The sequence below is a fragment of the Lampetra planeri genome, chromosome 26 (genome assembly GCF_965212315.1).
Source record: "Lampetra planeri chromosome 26, kcLamPlan1.2.h2, whole genome shotgun sequence".
In the NCBI taxonomy this organism is placed as follows: Eukaryota; Metazoa; Chordata; class Hyperoartia; order Petromyzontiformes; family Petromyzontidae; genus Lampetra; species Lampetra planeri.
The window spans coordinates 4594248-4614478 of record NC_136132.1 but is presented as its reverse complement, the minus strand read 5'-3'; the positions used below and the strand labels follow the sequence as shown (position 1 = coordinate 4614478).

Sequence of the window (20231 nt, the reverse complement as noted above, 5' to 3'; positions counted from 1 at the left end):
TTTAAATAGCTATAACAACAGATAAGTAAACATTATTTACCATCATATTAGTAGTATTTATTTTATGTGATAACAACATGTAACGTTACGTGTAAAATTATTAAGCCAGTAATTACTGACAGCCCACCAACAGCGGAGTCGTTAATTTGGGGCCACAATTCTATTGAGGAATAGACAATTTCTTGCATATACCAATAATAATTCCCTATATCCACCTCATTATTTATACTGTGTATGCTTCACTCATTATTTCCTGTGTTGTACATTGATTTTTGGTTCCAAATATTTTTCCTCATTTGTTTCGTCTTGTATTGTATCTCATTTTTGTATCTCATTTTTCTATCTCATTTGTTCTGCTCATCTATCTTAACCATCTGTCTCGTGTGTAATTTTTCTTATTTGTATTGTCCGTCTCGTTGGTACTAGTTGTCTAGTCTATTCTATCTCCTTGTCTCATTCGTAGTTTGTATTTTTGTACGTGTCTTCTCTACACTGTCAAGTTTGCGTTGTGCATCACGGTAACTGTCTGTATTTTTTTTTAACTGGGCCGTGCAATCAATCCCATGCACCGTCTTTTCTCGAATAGCAGTAAAATTTGGTCCGTTTGCTACCTGTCGCGTATGCTCTGTCCGTCTCATTAGTACCATCTGTAATAATTTGTATCATCTTTCTCGTTTATTCCATTAGCTCTAATTTACATTTGCATAAAATAATGCATAGACTGTAAAGATTAATTTATTCTCACATGTACAAGTCAATGTATCGTGCATGTTATAATAATTTTAATCGATAACTTGATTGATTGTTATATGCAGGGTTAACATCAGTCGGTGCTGGGTTCTGTAAAATATTCCCATATTGAGAAGCAGGGAGGTCTCGGGGGTTTGGGTCCCTGGAATAAATTCCATGAGAAACGAAGCCTTGGTTATATGCGGAACATCGCAGCGTTGTGTGTGGTTTTCTTACTCTGTTGCGGCGAAGGAGAGGTATTTTGAAAAGTACGTTTTCTTTCCTCCAGACAGCAATATGGTCACATTCTTTTCTACAACACACATACATACATACAAGCATGGTTATTGAGTGAAATTGAACCTTTATTTTCATAAACAACTTCATTTTATTAGTTGTGGGCTCAGATCGACTTAATAGCGTATATTAATATTTTTACAATGCCTCGTTACATTTAAAATGTCATAATGCTCGCGTGTAACCGCTATCAGATTTAATTTGGAATCCAAAAAGTGGCAGCTCGATCTCCTGGTGTGACAGTTGAAACAATGGGCAAGTGTTTTTAAAATCCCCTCCCCTGCCTCTATCCGTCCAGCAGAATGAATAGCGACACCAAAGTTAGTCAATATACAACCCACGTGTGGTGGAGTAAAGTGTGGGTACTGCCATCTCTTCAAAGGCGTCTGGCTAGTATGTAAGAGGAGGCCGAATTATCTATAGATTCCTCGATTGAAGTCCCATCTGCCAGCAGTGGAGTGAGCAAGTCATTCATAGGCTGCACCTTTCACATTGATTCTAGCAGGACATACCTAAACTAGTGATTTTCAACAAAATAACTTCTGCTATCAGACCAGTCAGTTGGTTAATTTAAATTCTGCAGCGAGATTTTGGCAGGGATTGCCTTACATTGTATGTTCATAGGGGAAACACTAAATGTATTTGCAGTTATTTGATTAAAAAAAAGATAGCACTCTACATCAGCCTGTGCAGATATTCTGTACAAACATTACTCAATACAGGGCTTTTCCAGGTCTCAGTAAATGGACACAAGATTGGATATGTTCCCTTCAGGGAAGGGCTGTCACTGATTTTCATGTCAGGGTCAAGGCCTTGATTGGAGTTAAGGTTAAGATGAATGTTACATTTTACAAGCTTAACATTTGTGTTATCAGGATCACCTCTATATCAAGGAGCTGACAATTCTGAAACAAATTATGTCCAACACTGATTGCACACGTGCCAATAATTCCGCTCCAGTGATGTTATGTACAGGTACACGCTTCGGGGGGGGGGAGGGGGGTGAGTAAATCTGCCACTTGTACGGATTTTCTGTCACACGACTCTTAACTGTGGTTGCAAAGGCATGGGACAACCATATTAAATGTGATCACGTTACAATTCTGTTTGCATTATATTTTTTAAACATAAAAAAGTCTGCCTTTCTTTTCAAGTGTTAAAAGGTGGGTAAGATTAATCCATTGACAAAACCAAGTAAATTACTAACTGTATTTGGCAATGACTGTTGTTGTGTTACAAAATATACATTGTTCTTCAACTAAAGCGAGACATTTTTTGTATTTCTAAACTTTAATTCTAAATTCGCATTTGAAATTCAAATATATGTTATATTCACGATAATGTGGGGGACGTAGATCGCACATCCTCTTATCTGCAATGATACCTTTAAATTTACTCTTGTCCGTAAAAAATCATGGATAATAGGATGAAAAGGGGCACGTATAATAGGAGTTTTCTGATACTCTTCAGCTGCTAAAGATAATAGGAGTTGATGCTATTCAGACGTCAGATGAGTTTGACTGTACAGGTAGTCTAAAAGAAAAATAAGGCCATATTTTACCAGGCTTTCTATAATCACTTCTAATTAAAAAGATAGCTGCAAAGGCAGTATGACTGCAAGCAGATATTGTAATTTTAAAACCCACTCATAAGTCACTGAAATGTTTTAACTTTATATTTCAGTTAAGTGTTATGATAGTGGAAACTTATTCAAGCATGTGTCTGTACACCCACTATTCGTTAAGTTCTTGAAACCTACCTCAAGCTGAATTGCCACAACAGTAAACTAGGTGGTCAATTTGAATTTTGGGGATGTTACAGTATGCATATTTGTCGTAATTCAGCAGAGGTGACTGATTGAGTAAGTCTTATCTGCCTGAATTGTCTAAAACCCCAAATACCCATTCTTTGCAAGACTGAATGATAATTCTCACGTTTGTGGGTGTTATTTCTGCACTATGACCATCCAATCTGGAAAGCTATGTAAACTTAGACCTGGAGATGTGTTCTGATAGGTGATCACCGTGCTTTACATGTGTCCTAGGCTGTACGGCTACACAGTAGGTGACAGATCTCAGTGCAGCAATATTGTTGCACTATACTTCTATGTTCCCTTCTACAACAAACGCTGCTGACCAGTGTAGAAGTATGGTAAAATTACCCAAATGACGCGGGGAAGCCATTATTCATTGGTGGACAAGCACAGCTTTTGTATTGACAACTTGGGTATGTAAACAGTTGTAGTCAGAGCAGTGATTACAATCATTACATTAACATTCCACTGAGTAGGGTTTTTTTGCAGGTCTCCTGTATAGCCCTCAGACGTGTTTCCGGATTGTACCGCGTGTTGGGTTGGCACTCTTCGCTACCGGCGATTTGCTCCGCGTGCTGGGAGTTTGAGTTCCTGGAGAAAACTCGAGAGCACGAGTTCCTGATGAAGCTCCCCATCACGTGGAGCAAAACGTCAGACATCACACGCTAAAGAGCACACGGTACGATCCCAAAACACACCGGAGAGCTATCTAACATTACACACTCAAATCACACTATTCGGACACAGCTGTTATCACCAAGTTATTCGCCGGGTCAAATACCATACAACGAGGCAATGGTGAGGAATTGTCCCTTTTACTATCAGCTGCCAAGTCACGCCTTGCTGACGTCTCTCAAGGAAAACTCGAAACAGGCCAGGCAGGGTGTGCCTGCTTAAACTCTGCCGGAAAACACTGGTCCAGAAGGCTAATACGCTTTTGTAGCAATACAATTCTTGACCATATCCCGGTGATTCAACACAATTTCTCGTTTGTAATATCTGTACTGTCCATCTTTTTGTACTGCGTTAGATGTGCTTTCTCGTCTGCAGCGTTGTGTTGTGTCACCTGAGTTGTCTCGTTTGTGCACGTCATTTCAAAAACCTCATAACATGTTTAGTGGGTTGCCTTTTTCGTTTCATTTGTTGCATCTCATTCATTCCAAAATTGATTCGCTATGGAAAACGTAGGCGCACATTTTTCGTCAATTGTAAAATAATTCAGACGCACTATCTCGTACGCGCGCGCCTACTTGTCTGCGTATACTGTTCAATATTTACTTTGTCACACGATAAATACCGAAGTTGTGCTTCGAGAATGCTCACGACAAACCGCGGCCTTAGCCGTTGCCTGGAAGAGCTGCCTGCCGAGGTGCAACCGACACGGGCAGCTCAGCCAGCCGACGCGGGGGGGCGGGCGTTGGGGCCTTACTGTCGGTGACAATAAACACGTCCGTCTGCTTGTCAGAATTAAAGTCGCCGAAGGCGGCGAGCGAGCCGCGGCCGATCTGCCCGAAGACGCTGTCCGTCACGTTCACGAGCCCGCAGTGGCCGCCTTCAAGGAGCAAAGAGAACGCCAAGAACGCGGCCGGGAAAAGTCGCGCCATCCTCTTGATCGCCGTGCGACGGCAAAAACCTCGCGCTTCCGTGTTTACACGCGGAATGACGCGTCGTTTAATTTCATACACCGCACAAGCCGAGATGTGAAACCTTCGCCCTTCCTCATTGGTCGGCGCGAGCCACACCCTATTGTGGATATGGACCAATAGGAGCGCAAGGATAGGCGTATGAGGTGTATGAATTATGAAGCGCTGTTCTCTTTGAGGATAATCGATACGGCCACTGTATTTGAAGGTCGTGATAATCAGAATGTACTTGTCCCCGCCAGAGAAATGTGGAATTTCCATAAGTGATTTTTTTTTTTGGGGGGGGGGGGGGAATGGGAATATTAAAGACGAACATCGCTTAAGGTCTTGTGAATGTGAGGGACACCAATAGTACTCGTACTCGTCATAGAAATGTGGAATTTCCACAACTTTTGGGGGGGCGGGGTGGTGGTAAAATTAAGGACAAACACCGCTTAAGGGTCGTGTTGATGTGGGGGACACCCAACAATAAGTTTTGTGACTTAAACTTCTAATAACATAACAACTTTACATCTTCAGGAGCATAACACAGTCCCATACCTGTCAACCCATCCGTTTCACCCCTATTCTTGTGCAGGGAAATTGTTTCTGATGGGACTTTGTAGGATGAACGTTGAGATTTATAAGAGACACGGGGCGACCAATAAGGTCTGAATTGGCCTGTAATAAAGTAGGCACTGATAAGGGGTTGACAGGTATGCAGTCCACCACCAAACCGTAATCGATTTCAATCGTCCATCATCTCACTTAGGGGACAAACCGTATGCACCTCCAAATGAACGCGTTTGGCTACGAACGGCGCGAAAGAAGTCCAACATAACGCGTGCGATACAAAAACAAATAATCTTCTTGGTTCTTTCGGCAAAGTCACGTAGAAGGGAAATAATAAAGCAATAACAAACATTTATTTTATTAATGATTTTTTAAAATTAAGTTTTATTTTATACTTATTAATAAAAATAAGAATTGTATTAAGTTTTATTAGTATTTTTATTATTTTATTATTTCCCTTCTACGTGACTTTACCGAAATCACCAAGAAGATGAATCCCTGCAGTCACGAAATCTTTAAATAAAAAAAACACACATGACAACCCGCTTACCCTGGCCCCAACCCTTGCGTCTGACGTCATCGCACGTGCGCCGTTTGGCTTCGCAAGTTGTGCCTCTCCCTCCCTCCCCCACCACCACCAACCACCTCCTTGCCCGTCCCTTACGAGCATGGCCGCCAACTCCGCGTGTTGTTTTTGATGACGTACGTGGTGGTGGGCAGCAGGAGTAGGAGGAGTCAGTCTGGTCCAGAAGCTTTGCGAGGTCGGTCGAGTTATCGGCGGCATGGCCGGAGTGTTTGTGCCCAGGCCGATGAAGGTGAAATTTGTCCGAGCAGGTTTGGAATTCAGGATTATTCTTCCTCCTCATCCTCCTCCCCATGTACCTGTCAACCCGTACGGGTCACTCCACGTTCTTGTGACAGGGAAATAAATTGAGGTTGCAGGTCCGTATGGCGTTGAGCCGTTTCAATACGGGCAAAATAACAACAAATGTTTGTGTGTATCTCGTGTTGGGACTTTGTAAGATGAACGTTGAGATTTATAAGGGGCACGGGGTGAGCAATAAGGTGTGAGAATTGGTCTGTGATAAGGTAGGGCACTGATAAGGGGTTGACAGGTATGGCTTCTTGCGTGCTAAGGAAGTCACACTAACACGCGCAAACACGACAACGCTAAACCGGTGTGGTTACATCAACAATTGCTTTGGTTGCCCCGGGGTGGTTTAACTACTGGGTCGTGGAAGTGTGTGCATCGCTCTGCGGTTGCTGTATCGTTCGATTCAATGCTTGTGTTTGTCGCGCGGGGTTGCAATTAACTGAATAATCTCGAGGAGTTCTATAAAACAAACGTGTGCTGTGTCATAATTGTTTTTTTACACTTCTATCTGGAAACAAAACTGACACCTTTTCACAAGGAGTCATGTTTGCATAGACCGCAATACCTGCAGTCATAATACAAACAAAATACATAACTCTGATAATGTGCACTGTCCTTGAAGTTGATTGGTCCACACCCGAGACAGCTTTCCTTAGAGCCTAGTCTCACATGGTGTTGGACCAGATGACGCCAAAAGGCTCTAAGGAAAGCTGTCTCGGGTGTGGACCAATCAACTTCAAGGACAGTGCACATTATCAGAGTTATGTATTTTGTTTGTATGACTGCAGGTATTGCGGTCTATGCAAACATGACTCCTTGTGAAAAGGTGTCAGTTTTGTTGCCAGATAGAAGGGTAAAAAAACAATTATCATATTTTTACTGGCAAATGAAGTTCCCATAGTGTGTGCTGTGTCCTTACGGTAATGGTTACTGGTTGACCCCGGCAGTGCTTGTCCTGGTTTCCACAGTCGAGCTCCACTCAACATTGATGCCGTGGTGTGCAAGGGATGGGACGCATGGCGATTTTTGTTTTTTAGTGAGATTGGTCTTCAAGCTCATCATCGATGGTGATCGCGGGTGACTTTGAGTGACAGCATAACGTGAACCACGGGCTTTTCATGCACCAGTGAAATTATCAAATAAAAGAAAGTAATTGTAGGTATTTTCTTGGTTCTTTCGGTAAAGTCACGTAAATAGAAAATAAAAATATGAAAATGGAATAAAAATCATAAATTAAAAATAATAAAAGCAAAAAAACCCACGACGTTTCTATCGACGACCGAAACGTGGATTTTTAATTTTTATTTTTATTTATTTTTTATGTTTTAGTTTTCTATTTACGTGACTTTACCGAAAGAACCAAGAATATGAATGAATTCCTGCAGTCACGAAAGTTTGAAGTCAAAATTTAATTGTATATGTACCCCTGGTCCATTCTCATGAGAGCAGTCGGCAAAATCGTAACCGGTGTTGGACATTGTGTGCTCATGAGCAGAGTATGTGGGCCCTATAGCTCCTGGGGTTTCTGCTGTTACAGGCAAGCACCCCTTCGACTCAAGACAGCTAAGAGATGTGGAAACCTTTGTAGATGTGGCCCGTTTTGGCAAATGCTGCTGAAAAACCATTTGTTCAGGAGGTTTTCAAACTGATTAGACACGAATGCTGTTTTAATTATGTATGCGGCGCGACGGACCTATGGAGTATTTTTTAATGACAATACTCATTCCACAATGACAGCGCTTATACTTTCAGCATAATCTCAGACTCTTCTATTTAACTTCACTCAGAACTGGAAGAATTGTAACTTGTGAGTTCAAATCCTGGTTGCCTAGACACAAATTATTGTCCCAACAGTGGTTGGCCTTTGATTTAAAGCTTTCGTGACCGTAGGGATTCATATTCTTGGTTCTTTCGGTAAAGTCACGTAGAAGGGAAACAATAAAATAAAAAAATATATAAAACAATACAATTCTCACGTTTCGACTGCAACACAAGCAATCATCATCAGAAGACTACAGAACATTGTTTCCCTTCTACGTGACTTTACCGTAAGAACCAAGAATATAGCGGTTGGCCTATCGAAAGAGCAGCACCTGCCATTGGAATGTTGAATTTCCACTGCATATCACAAAGCCACCGTTTTGTTGAATTTTAAAGTAGTCAAATAAAAAAACTGGTGACCTTTTATGCACATTTTTCATGCTGGAAAAAATTGCAACGCCGTGGGATAGTTTTTGACTTACAAGCATTTTCCATAATGTTTTGTGGGTGAGGCCGCGTAAGTGTAAATGTTTCGTAACCCTCCATCACTCGACACAGCCAGTAAGGTTTGTCACGTAAAAAAAAACGCGCCAATTAATTACTACTTGAGCCCACCGGTGTGTTGGAGAGTAAACGTCGTGATTTTTATTTTATTTTTATTTTACTTTTATTAATTTTAATTTTTTACCTACGTGACTTTACTGGAAAAAACCTAAGAATATGAATCCTTGCAGTCACGAAAGCTTCAAATCTAGAATAAATCCACAACATGTAAATCCACAACATTTAAATCCACAACATCTACTCTCCAACACACCAGTGGGTTGAAATAGTAACCAATTGGCACATTGTTTACGTGACAAACCTTACTGGCTGTGTCGGGTGGTGGAGGGTTACGAAACATTCACACTTACGCGATCTAACTCAAAAATCTTTATTATGAATAATATTGGTAGCGATAAATGCCTACGTGTTAAACTTACAAGCATTTTACAAACTGCGGCATAACCCTGCACAGTTGCCATGAGACATCGACTGCGTGTACTGTAATTGCCATGCTTGTAATTGTGTCAGCATGCTCCCTTTCCTTCATAAAGATAATAATAATACACGTTGCTATCAACCTGTTCACGTTAACAAGAGGTACTGCAGTCAACCTTGTGTGCTAATCACACCCAGTGTTCTTGCACATGTAGCGTTTCAGTTGTATTTGCAGTTAATCGTCTATTGCTCAGAAAATATAGTAGTACCGTTACCTTAAGGTTTTACATTAAACTACAAGAAAATTGAGATGGAGACACACTAATGATGTAGTCGTGCCCACTCACCATGCATGATAGCATAGCTGGCAATTTAATAATTGATGAGTATCAATCATGTATACAATAATTTGTTTGAATGGTAATAACTTTAGCATTTGCGTTCTTTGCTTTTCTCTGAAAACGTTGTTTTGAGTTTTTTTTTTTATACCACTATGAAACACTTAAAGATAATCTAAAATTAGTTTGGCAACCAAATCATAGGAGCAGCTGTTGTTCCCATTCGATTAATTAATTACATCAATAACTCATTTCCTCCATTAAGGATCCTGTAAATTGCCTTTGGGTTGCATTAGATAGTTAAATTATGTATTTTGGCAGAAGACCACAGAACAATGCAAAAATAATACAAACTAAAGTATAACAATACGAGATATGAAATACACGTTTATAATTGTGATACACTTGTTAAAACCTTTTTCTCATAGCTTCTTCCTGATTCCATCCTAATGCTTCAATAATCAATTTCAACGATCATAAAGCTGTGTGAATTACCGTAATATTGTGTATAGTAAATGAAGAAGAACAGGAGACCTGACGAGTTAAATGGACCACATTTTTGATCAGCCAGGTTCCACTCCTAACTGGCTCGTGTTATTACGTGGTGGCTATAATGCATTAACAAACGTTCTACTTTTTAAAATTTAATTGGTTTCTCCACGATCATGCTTTGTGGACAGTTATTCCTATCGTCACGATGGGACCTCCTTTGCCAGTATCAAAATATAAGAAGAGGTTTTCCCCTTTGTTCTGGCAACAAAACAGGTGTTAAGATGTTAACACACCAAGCTAAAAGCTTTTGCAAGGAATCACGTCCGCATTAACCACATATACTTGTGGTAAAAATACAAACAAAAAACATGATTTACACTATGAGATCTCTTTTACCAGTGGCAAAATATAATAGTAGGTTTTTACCCTTTTAACTGGTACAAAACTGACACCTTTATTCAAGGCATCATGTTTGCAATGACCACAACACAAGTAGTCAAAAAAGCAAACAAAAAGAAGCAACTCTGATAAAGATGATAAAAAGAAAGAAAGCCGTCTCGGGTGTGGGCCAATCAACTTCAAGGACAGTGCATATTATCATCTTTATCAGAGTTGCTTCTTTTTGTTTGCTTTTTTGACTACTTGTGTTGTGGTCATTGCAAACATGATGCCTTGAATAAAGGTGTCAGTTTTGTACCAGTTAAAAGGGTAAAAACCTACTATTATTAAAAAACATGATCTTATATTATATGCATTGTCTTTGAAACTGAATAGTCCACACCAGAGACAGCTTTCTTTTGAGCCTCGTCTCAAACGGTGTTAGACCAGAGGACGCCAAAAGGTGAACAGCACAAAGACAATGCACTATCAGAGTAATGAGAGCACGGGGTGAGCTGCTACATCATGGGACCTCCTTTGCCAGTACCAAAATATAAGAATTGGTTTCTCCTTTTTTCTGGCAACAAAACAGATGTTGCAAGGAATCATGTCTGAATTAACCACAAATACTTGTGGTTTTGTTGCCAGAACAAAGGGGAAAACCTATTCTCATATTTTGGTACTGCCAAAGGAGGTCCCATGGTGTGTAGATGCTCACCCCGAGCTCTCATTACTCTGATAGTGCATCATCTTTGTGCTGTACGCCTTTTGGCGTCCTCTGGTCTAACACCGTTTGAGACGAGGCTCTATAGAAAGCTGTCTGGTGTGGACTATTCAGTTTCAAAGACAATGCATGTACTGTCAGTATGTTTTTGTTTGTATTTTCACCACACGTATTGTGGTTAATGCAGACATGATTCCTTGGAAAAGGTTTCAGTTTGGTGTTTTAACATCTTAACACCTGTTTTTTTGCCCGAAAAAAGGGGAAAACCTATTTTTATACTTTTATTACTATCATGTCCGCATCTCATCTTCACTGTAGCCTGTAACTTTCATTATGAGGGCCCTTTCAAAAAAATTATCTGACTTAGTCTGCTATTTTTATATTGACAAGCGCTGTTGTATTTCGCAGTAGTGTGTAAGTTTCCACTAAAGCATCCCTTTCAAATGAATGTATTTGAGTCAACACATTCTTTGCTCATAAGCAGTGAACATTTAAACGTAATTTCATTAACTAGCAAGGAAACAGATTAAAGTGTAATAAGGCTATATCTGATTATAAAAGTATAAAAATGCATCACTTCATAGTTAATATCCCTTCCTAAAAATATTAATATTTTCCCAATGAATTCCGGTTGTTTTATGAGCGTCCTTTCACGTGATGAAAACATAATTTGAAATCTCACATAGTAGAGGTTTTCCGCAGGAATTATACCAAACATATCTTATAATGCCCTTTTATCCTAAGCACAGTTGGGGTGCACTTTCCCATGTACTCTGCTATGAGATTGTTTACCACACGAACGGTCAAAAGGATGTTTTTTTAAACCCAGTTGGACTTGAGCCAAATTTCAAACCCAAGTAAAATTATGTATTTTTATTCGCCATTTTTGTTGATGAGGCTGAAACTATGAACTCGTTTTACTTGACACCCCGCTATATTGATGGGTGCCTGGCTGGATTTGAGCCCAGGAACTTGGCACTGCCATATCAGCGCTTTAGCTTCCAAGCCACCTGCCCAAGTCATAACACATCTTAAAAGCTCATACATAATATATGCATCAAATGGTATGTGAAAAAAAATAACATTTCTCGATTCAGATATGTTGTTTGGGTTCACATAATCCCTGTGGTTACTGCATTAAATGAAATGAACCAAAAACATTCCTGAATAACATTGAGACGATTCATCGAATCGATACAGGTAAAAGGGTTTGGGTGAATGACACCAATACCTCATTGCCAATTTTAGCCACGTGTTTAAACCGAAACATTAACTATTTTTAACAAATTGCATCTTTAATACCATCGCCATCACCAGCATTATTTTCACTATGACAACCACATTTACAAAAAAAACACACGAACATCACCAACACTGCCATAGTCATCACCAGCAGCAAGAGTGTTACACATTTAGCTGCTTTTTTGACGGAAATAATTGAACAGAGAATGGCAATGTGCAGGCTCATGCCTTCGCATTTCTCAATTGAAGCTTTGCGTTTCTTTTGGATTGTGTAAACAAAAACTCACCCTGTTTGTGATCAAATAACTTGCACTTTTATAATGGTTGTGATTTTTTTGTAGTTGTGCGCCCAACTTTTGAAATGTGATTCTATCATGCATGGCTACCAAGCAATAACCATGTGGACCAACATTTTGAATGTGAAAAACATAACTATAGCATACTAAAGGTATTTTGGGTTAGATCACGTAAATGTGCCGTTAAACCCGCCACCGCCTGGCACAGCCAATTAGTAAGGTTTGTCACATAAACAAAACATGCCAATTATTTACTAGTACAGCACACCGGTGTGTTAAAGAGTAAGCCCACAACATTTACAACTCCAGTGAGAGGTTTCGCCAGTAATTAAAACTAGCTTCATCAGGCGACGGCCAGAGTCGGGTTTAACGATGCAATTATATTTACGCGATCTAACCCAAAAACATCTATTATGGATAATATTGGTCGCGAAAGCTCACGTGTTAAAATAACTATTGCATGTTAATTATTTATGTAATGATGTTCATTTTAATCATTGTTTCCTTCTAAAAATGTGCCAATTATGTGGATGGGTGTAAAACTGATATACGGTTTATAAAATGATACTGAATATATTCCAACGATGCTAATTAATGATGATTAAAACTGCTTGGTTACTGTAACATTTCCCAATTTACTTTTAATAGGACATGGTTCTTTATGCTGCCAGTGGTGTGTTCATTTTTAATTGGATGTATATTTGCACTGTGTGACTTGTCTAAAATCTGCGTTCATCTTGGCGCCATGTGGATATTTGTGAAGAAAATTCTCAAACGTTTGATAATAAACAACACTTTAAAGGGCCAACATCGAAAATTGCTGAAATTAAAACACTCTGCCAACTTATCTTCACACCACATTTCCAGTGAAGGCGTAGTGTTTGTAGGAATTCTACTCTACTTAGATGCCGCAGTCTCTTTTAATAGGCACATTTTTTATTCGTTATTAGTTGAAACACATTTGTGAACTGAACATGTGTTAAAATCTGACGATGCTTGATGTGATGTTGAGTGTATCTTTTCAAATTGTTCTGTTTTTCATCACTTCTGTTTTGCTGATGAACGGAATCAGTTGGCATAGTTGCCCATGTGACAACTTGATTTAATTGGCTCTGTCAAGTTGTGGAGGTTGATAGTAAAACATAATTTGACATTATACTTACACGGCCAATAAATCTGCAATAAACGAATCGTGAATCATAATATTTTGTTGGGAAAGTCTACATATAACAGCAGGCAAGTTTTTTATTAAAAAGATTATGTCTAATTGAAAAAATAAAGCTATATATGGCCTGATGTAACCTACCTGAATTTTTTTCATAACCCACCAAAATGTCATTTTTGGAAGACAAGTCATATTGCTGGCAATGAATCAATATAATATAATTGATGAAATATCTTTACAAGCTTAAATCTGAACCCAACCACAAGTACGTGATATGTTTTAATGTTTTAAAAAGACTCAATTCGTATTATTGAAAGGATAGGTAGCCAGGAAAAAAAACAGTGATATGAAGCACCTTATTTTCAAGGATATTTTAGTGTGATCAAATGACTTACATGGTCAGATGTGATTTATATTTTTTGAATTATAATTTTTCCTTCCCATATAATACATTGGCATGGCTTCCACTATATATACATTTTCCCCTTTTAATCCTACACCCACCCTATGAATAAAAATTATAAGATAAGTAATAGTATTCAATTTCGGCATATAGAATGGCAATTTGTTTAGCTCCCTTAGAAATGTCCTATATACAGATAAGAGGAGCCAAACAGTGCGATATCACTGGTGGCCAGCATTTTACAGGCGGGCAATAAAAATGGAACCACATCAAAATCTCCCCTGCAAATCTTATCACATAAAGGTGACTTGTTGCTCTGATTGACAACATTAGATGTGCTGTGATATTTACACTGTGCTTGCCCCGAATCAACCTTTAATCTAACGTCTGCTGCAAGCGCCTGGGTAAAAAATGAAACCACGAATGGCAAATGATTTGCTGCCCTACCACAACAGCTAAAGGGTGTTATGCCTTTGGGTTGAGTCCCCCATAGCACACTGGCAAATGCTTTACATTGCTGATTGGCTTCTGCAGATTTTAGTTAATCGGTGCATGCCGATGAACCTCATTTGGCTCACCTTTTGCATTACAGATTGACTATGCTTATCCACACAAGTGAGCATATATTTTTAAACTTTGCTTATAATTTAAGGCACAATCGGATTATAAAATGATGATTGTCACATATGCACGTACAGGGAAGTTCAAGAAAGAGTTTGAATGCTGTTTTCAGCTGGGCATTGATTTATTGTACAGGTGAATTGATGCAAACTGCATATAAAGATTCTAGATTTGAAGCTTTCGTGACTGCAAGGATTCATATTCTTAGGTTTTTTCCGGTAAAGTCACGTAGGTAAAACATTAAAATTACCAATAAAACCTAAGAATATCCATATAAAGAACCATGTCTCGATTAAAACAGGTGTGCGGTGACTGGCTCGTGACCATTATGGCTCAAAGTAAAACAGTTTTGATCACAATACTTTCAATTTCCCTGGTTGTGATATTATTAATTGTGTGTATACACTATATATTTTACATACACATATTACTCTTCAAATAAATCTTGTTTTATGGTAAAGATCAATCAGCAAGCACCTAAATTGGCTGTTTAGAACACCATTTTCTACGCAGTGGTGTAATGCAATATTAAATGCCATAATGATCATGAATAAAGCGAAGGCATGGGTGACTCTAAAACTCTCAGGTCAGAAAAAGGCCACCTTATCACACCTACTAATTTTCCTCACTTACAAATTGGACAGCATTGCACATATGTTGATTGCCTGATGAAGGAAAGGTCGGGCTGTGTATGGTCTGTAAGGTCTGGGGTGGCCCATCGCCCATTTAAAACATTGCACACCCCTTTCTTCTGATGTACTTTCGTTCTCTCTCTCTCTCGGATTCAATGGAAATAACCACGTTAAACCTTGTGATTGTCGTTCCGCTTGCAGATTAGATTTACTAACGTGCTTGCTCGCTAGAATCAGGCTTCCAATGGCATCCGCTCGCGCAAACCACAGTCAGGAGCGGCTGGGTTCGCCGGATGCTGAGGGGCAAGGCATGCCCCAGTTCCAAGCCGGTGAGTTCTTTCTGCTTCGAGATTTAACTAACCTCCACTTTTCCGTCAAGCATGCCAAGGATGTATGAAACTCCGTTCGCCTCGAATAAAAGTTGCATCGCTGTCGCTCGCCGTCGTTTGGAAACAGTGAGCGATGAACGTGAACGCGCTGTTGTATCTCCAAGTAACAAAGACGTTTCTTTTGGCATTTGCAAAGTACTTCTGCGATAAACCTGCCCCGTGTCGTTTAGTGTTGGATCAATGTCGCTGCGACCGAGAACCTGAGAAGGATAATTTTGACGAATGAAAATCTGGATTCTATACATTTAAGATGTTCTAAATTGGGAAAGTAAACATTCAATTTGTGAATATTTGAAAGGTTCACGTCATTTATAAAAACACCGGATAAAATTAAATGCTGACTTAAGATTATTAAAAAGAAATTGTTACATACATTCCTTCGTGCATGTGTGTTTATACATGCACAGTTTACTTTCAAATTGGTGACTTATGGGAAGATGTATTTTTAAGATTAATGCTAATCCTCTGATATTTGCACGTATTCAAACTAATCTTCTCTCTCGACTTTGTGTGCTGTCTCTTGCATTTTTTACGTGCAATGTTTTGACTTCAGAACGTTAGATGTGCGTGTCAGCTCGTGTGTTCAGCGGGCCCACTTTGCGGCGTGGTGATATTTTGGACATGTGCTGCCCAACAAAATATAAGCCACCACCATTGTAATGAATCTGTGTTAAAATTCACACACCCACACGGATGTCTGAAATCATATTAAATGTGCTTTTTCAACACAAGTGACCGTACAGACATATGTTGGTCTTCAACTGTGCGACGTCTTGAGGTACATGAATACAAAGACCCTTGAGCCCAATTCGACTGTTGGTACCAGCGCTGTTAGCGAGAACCCATAATGCCTGATACACTGCATGAAGCAAATTTTTGTATGCGATTACATCCAACAGTGCAGCTACTACAAAATTTGTAGCGGTGCATTGCCAATATGGTAGAGTTTGGAATTATCTTTGACTGCTTGGTACATGGAACTAATTGCAAAGTGTGGTTCTTTAAAGTAATGCGTGGAGAATCTACTCTTTATTAAACGGTACGATGAATTTGTCTGCTTTGTACGTGTCAAATTAATGCGTTGGAAATTTAAGTGCGCTACGAAATCCGTTGATAAATCAATTAAAACTGCCCCGTGGCTTCATTGATCACATTAGTGCCCTTGACACAAATGCGGAGAACATCAGGCTTATTCGTCTTGATTTCAAATTAACTTGTCTCTGAGAGGCTAAATGCATCGAAGGTCACACACTTTGATATTTAGATGACTTTAACCACGTGCACGTATGCAGAAGGTTAATCACGGTGATGTATCTTCACGCATTAGAGAAATTGTAGCAGCGATGTAAATTGGTTTTTGTGAGCAGAGTCCATGGATTAGCACACTGCTCGACTTACATTTTATACGAACTCTTTAGGTGTCATGCCAAAGCCATTCATGACAGCACGGGCCTCCTTGCTGGTTAGCCTAGAACGTCTGATCACAGAATGTTATAATTGGGGCACCCATCCACTGTATCACACACACACTATTTTCATCAAGCGTTTAATCCAAATGATTTTCACGTGAAGCAGTTTAATAATATATGGCAAAATCGTGTAGGCTTTTCATCTTTATCAAAAAAATACTTAAATCAATAAACTACCCTCAAGGAAGTATTTGTTTTGTAAAGGGTGGAAAGAGTGTGTTTAGCTCTGTTCATAAATTACGTCTGATTCATATCCCATTTCAGCTGAGAAATTAATGACTCGAAAACATAATTTGTGGAGTGACAAATTGGCAAGTACAAAATTTGCATATTTTTTAACTGCTAAAACTTTCACATATTGTGTGTGTGGTTTTTTTTCAAACCAAAGATAAAAATGAAAGATATAGTAATAGGTTTTTACCCTTTTACCTGGCAACAAAACCGACACCTTTATACAAATGAAAGACTTACGTTAGAGTACGCAATAGAGCATGTTCTTAGGCTGAGCGATGCTTGCCTATGGTGACATACAGCAAAGCAAAGTGTGCACTAATATACGCGTTCACTTCTCCAGTTAACGCGCACTCAATGTGTAACTGGGCAGACGGGGGGGGGGCAGCCTTACAATTGCTTGGTCACGCCACTGTCAGCAGTAGAACCTCCACAAGGGGAAAGTAAAAATAGATAACCCTTCCATAGTGTATTTGGTCAATCACGCCGGCCTGAAGTCGTGCTAGAGGTGGGAGTATCCCACATTTTACCCCAGCCTGTACGACCCTGCCAGTTCACTCAATGTTGTGTGCCCTTTTTTATACTGTTAGGTGGCGGCAGGGGGATTTAGGAACCTCGCACAGTCGTGTCAACTGTCATGCCCGAGAGATGGAATGGAACTGTAGTTTTTGGGATTGCACGTTCAGTGTGCTGGCCCATTATACCATGGCGGCATCCACGAATGTGTACCACAAACACAACTATTTTACTTTTGTAGAGATCACAGCAAACTTTTACCTTAAACATTGATAAGAGCTTGCGCCATGCACTTGCCTGTGACATCAGAGAGATTTTTTTTAATACACTTTCATTAAAATAATTATACCGTTATGGCTTAAAGGTCGACCTAGCACCGGTAATTCCCACTTTTGACAGTGGCTTCGGCCAGGAATAAATCTATATCACCCTGTTGGCATTTGTTAGTGCTGGAGCAAGGCTTGTTTGACATGCACAGCTTGCCTGTGGCCAGTAAGTGCCCTGGCAGGAACATATCCCTCTCTCCCATCCCTTTGTCTAAATAAAGGGCATTCCATCATAGAGGTCTTCACAACCAAACCCTTTCTCGTCTGACTTTGTCATCCTTCTTAATTTACCAAAGGTCATTGTGTGATAATCTCTCCCGTTTTTTCTGCGAAACATTTTGTATTCACTCTAATACTGTTAATGTACTCTTAATGTCATTTGCAAATTGCCCATGTATGTGCTCTATGCTTGTCTTCCAAAAATGTTCAAATTGCAACATTGTCACATTGTTATGAAATGAAGACATTGCTATTCGAGCTCACAGCGAGCAGTACACCGCTCTGAACGTTTACGTCATGGAACTGCTTTTGAAATACATTCTATGGAAATAAAGTTCATGTTGTTTAATTCTGTTTAACCGGCTGACAACTCCAAAGACCAGAACAGTGTAATTTACAGGAGGGAAAGAACAGCTCACACATCTTAAGCAATGATTATTTCGGTGGGGGTTGGTTAATCATGCATTGATATCATGTCTGAGACACTCTTTATATGGTGATGAAGTGCCTATAGCAGTTGTTATATGCAAAGTAGGTTTTGTCCAACGTGTGATAAGTTTGAACGTTTTCCGCTTTCGTGCCTTGCTTATCAAGTCACTCTTGCAAATGACTCATCCTCGCCCTTACGGAGTTCTTACCTGGTTAAACAACATCACATGGAATGTTCTCTAAGCACTCACTTTCTTATTTTCATTCCACATGTCAAAATTATCAACGATGCCAAAACAGAACCCTTTTGGATATGAGGCTTGACAACAAGTAATACTTTCCTGGGAAAACATAGAATGTATTAAATGTGTTCATCATTAAGGTTTTAATATGTATGTTCGCATCGTTATTAATTGTAGCTTCATATGAACGATTCTTGTATCCCATGTTAAGGTATATGGCTTGCATTCCATGACTGGATAAGAATCTATTTTATTTAAAGGGTTTGGTTGTAAGATCACGACGCGACTGCCAAAGAAACAATTATATATTTTCCATTCTCATTTCTCCCAAGGTCAGTTGTGTTTCTGCACGAGTTTTACAAAGCGGTTTGAGAAGAAACTGGGTCTGAGGGCTCTGTTATCTAGGATTCACTGATTTATTCAGTTTAAAATACCCGAGCGTGTTGCGAGCATGGGTTAAGCGCCCGTACGAGCGGGGGTAACGGCCTCGTCTGCTCGTTGCGAGCCCCCCACAGTTCCTGCGAGTGTAATCGACGAGTCGGAGGACTTGCACTTTTATCTTTGATTTATAATATTTTCCCTCGCGTCTGTTGCGCCGTTCATCTTTCGGTGACATTTTTAACGACCCATTTGTTGGTCTCCTCCTTACTCCCATTGGCGACATTCAACCCGAGTTTCGCGCCCTGAATGCCAAGCGGCAGGTGGGAGAGCAACTTCCGCTCCGCACGGCGCAAGCTCCCCCTCGTCTGCTCTTGTCCGCCGGGCTTGCCGGATTACAAAGCACCTTTACGCTATCGCCAAAGTGACTCCCCCCCCCCCCCACCCCGAATTTAATAACTTCTGTATTGTTAATCTTTGCGCTGCTATTTTTTCACCCTGTGTGCGATCGCATAGACCACCACCCGGCAGTATAAAATGGGTCCACCGCAGTTGGTCGATCCACGGGTTGCGTTTTGTATTTCAAATGTGTGGGTGCTCCCACATTTTCCGAGATGTCTTGACCGGCGTGGAAGAGTAGGCCAAAACACCCTATTGGGCTCACTAAAACTCTAGTGGGGAGGCCTCTGCTGTCTGTAGTGGCGTGAGCGCGACACTGTCAGGTTTGTGCCTTCCCTCTTATGTAATCAAATTGATTCTTGCCTTGATGTTGAGTTTTGCTTTTTGATATTTGGGCTGACGAGTACAGCTACTGAAAGGCCATGCATGACCTGCACGAAGTGGGGAGGCCCTCATTCAGCAGTGGATTGACAAATGGGCTGTGCATGTATGGTACAGCAGACATGTATGAACACTCAACTGCGGGCCTGCCACTGCCTGCTGACCTATTAAAAACAAGTGTAATACAATTTTACGGCTTGAAGTGCGCATGCACAAGTAATGCTGTTTAGAAATTTTGCTTAAAAATATGGATTGCACAGTGATGTCCGCATACACAATTTCAAGGACTGCGTAAACATATGAAATCGAAG

General features: G+C 40.0%; 2 protein-coding genes across 5 annotated transcripts in view; one reads left to right on the top strand and one right to left on the bottom strand.

Annotated features, from left to right (window-relative positions):
- Window positions 1-4516, bottom strand: part of ITFG1 (integrin alpha FG-GAP repeat containing 1) — a 183172-nt gene extending 178656 nt beyond the window's left edge. The window contains exons 1-2 of the mRNA XM_078606544.1: window positions 4269-4516; window positions 967-1042 (exon numbers count right to left, since the gene is read on the bottom strand). Of these exons, the coding sequence (XP_078462670.1) occupies window positions 967-1042; window positions 4269-4443 (251 nt within the window). The 5' untranslated portion in view covers window positions 4444-4516. The remainder of the gene's footprint in view (window positions 1-966; window positions 1043-4268) is intronic.
- A 1262-nt stretch (window positions 4517-5778) lies between these two features.
- PHKB (phosphorylase kinase regulatory subunit beta) overlaps window positions 5779-20231 on the top strand; it is a 204201-nt gene continuing 189748 nt past the window's right edge. For 3 of the 4 annotated variants that reach the window (XM_078606542.1, XM_078606538.1, XM_078606539.1), the window contains exons 1-2: window positions 5784-5868; window positions 15143-15270. In XM_078606542.1, the coding sequence (XP_078462668.1) occupies window positions 15186-15270 (85 nt within the window). In that variant the 5' untranslated portion in view covers window positions 5784-5868; window positions 15143-15185. Of the gene's footprint in view, window positions 5869-15142; window positions 15271-20231 lie in introns of all 4 variants that reach the window. The other variant, XM_078606541.1, reaches the window with a different exon arrangement.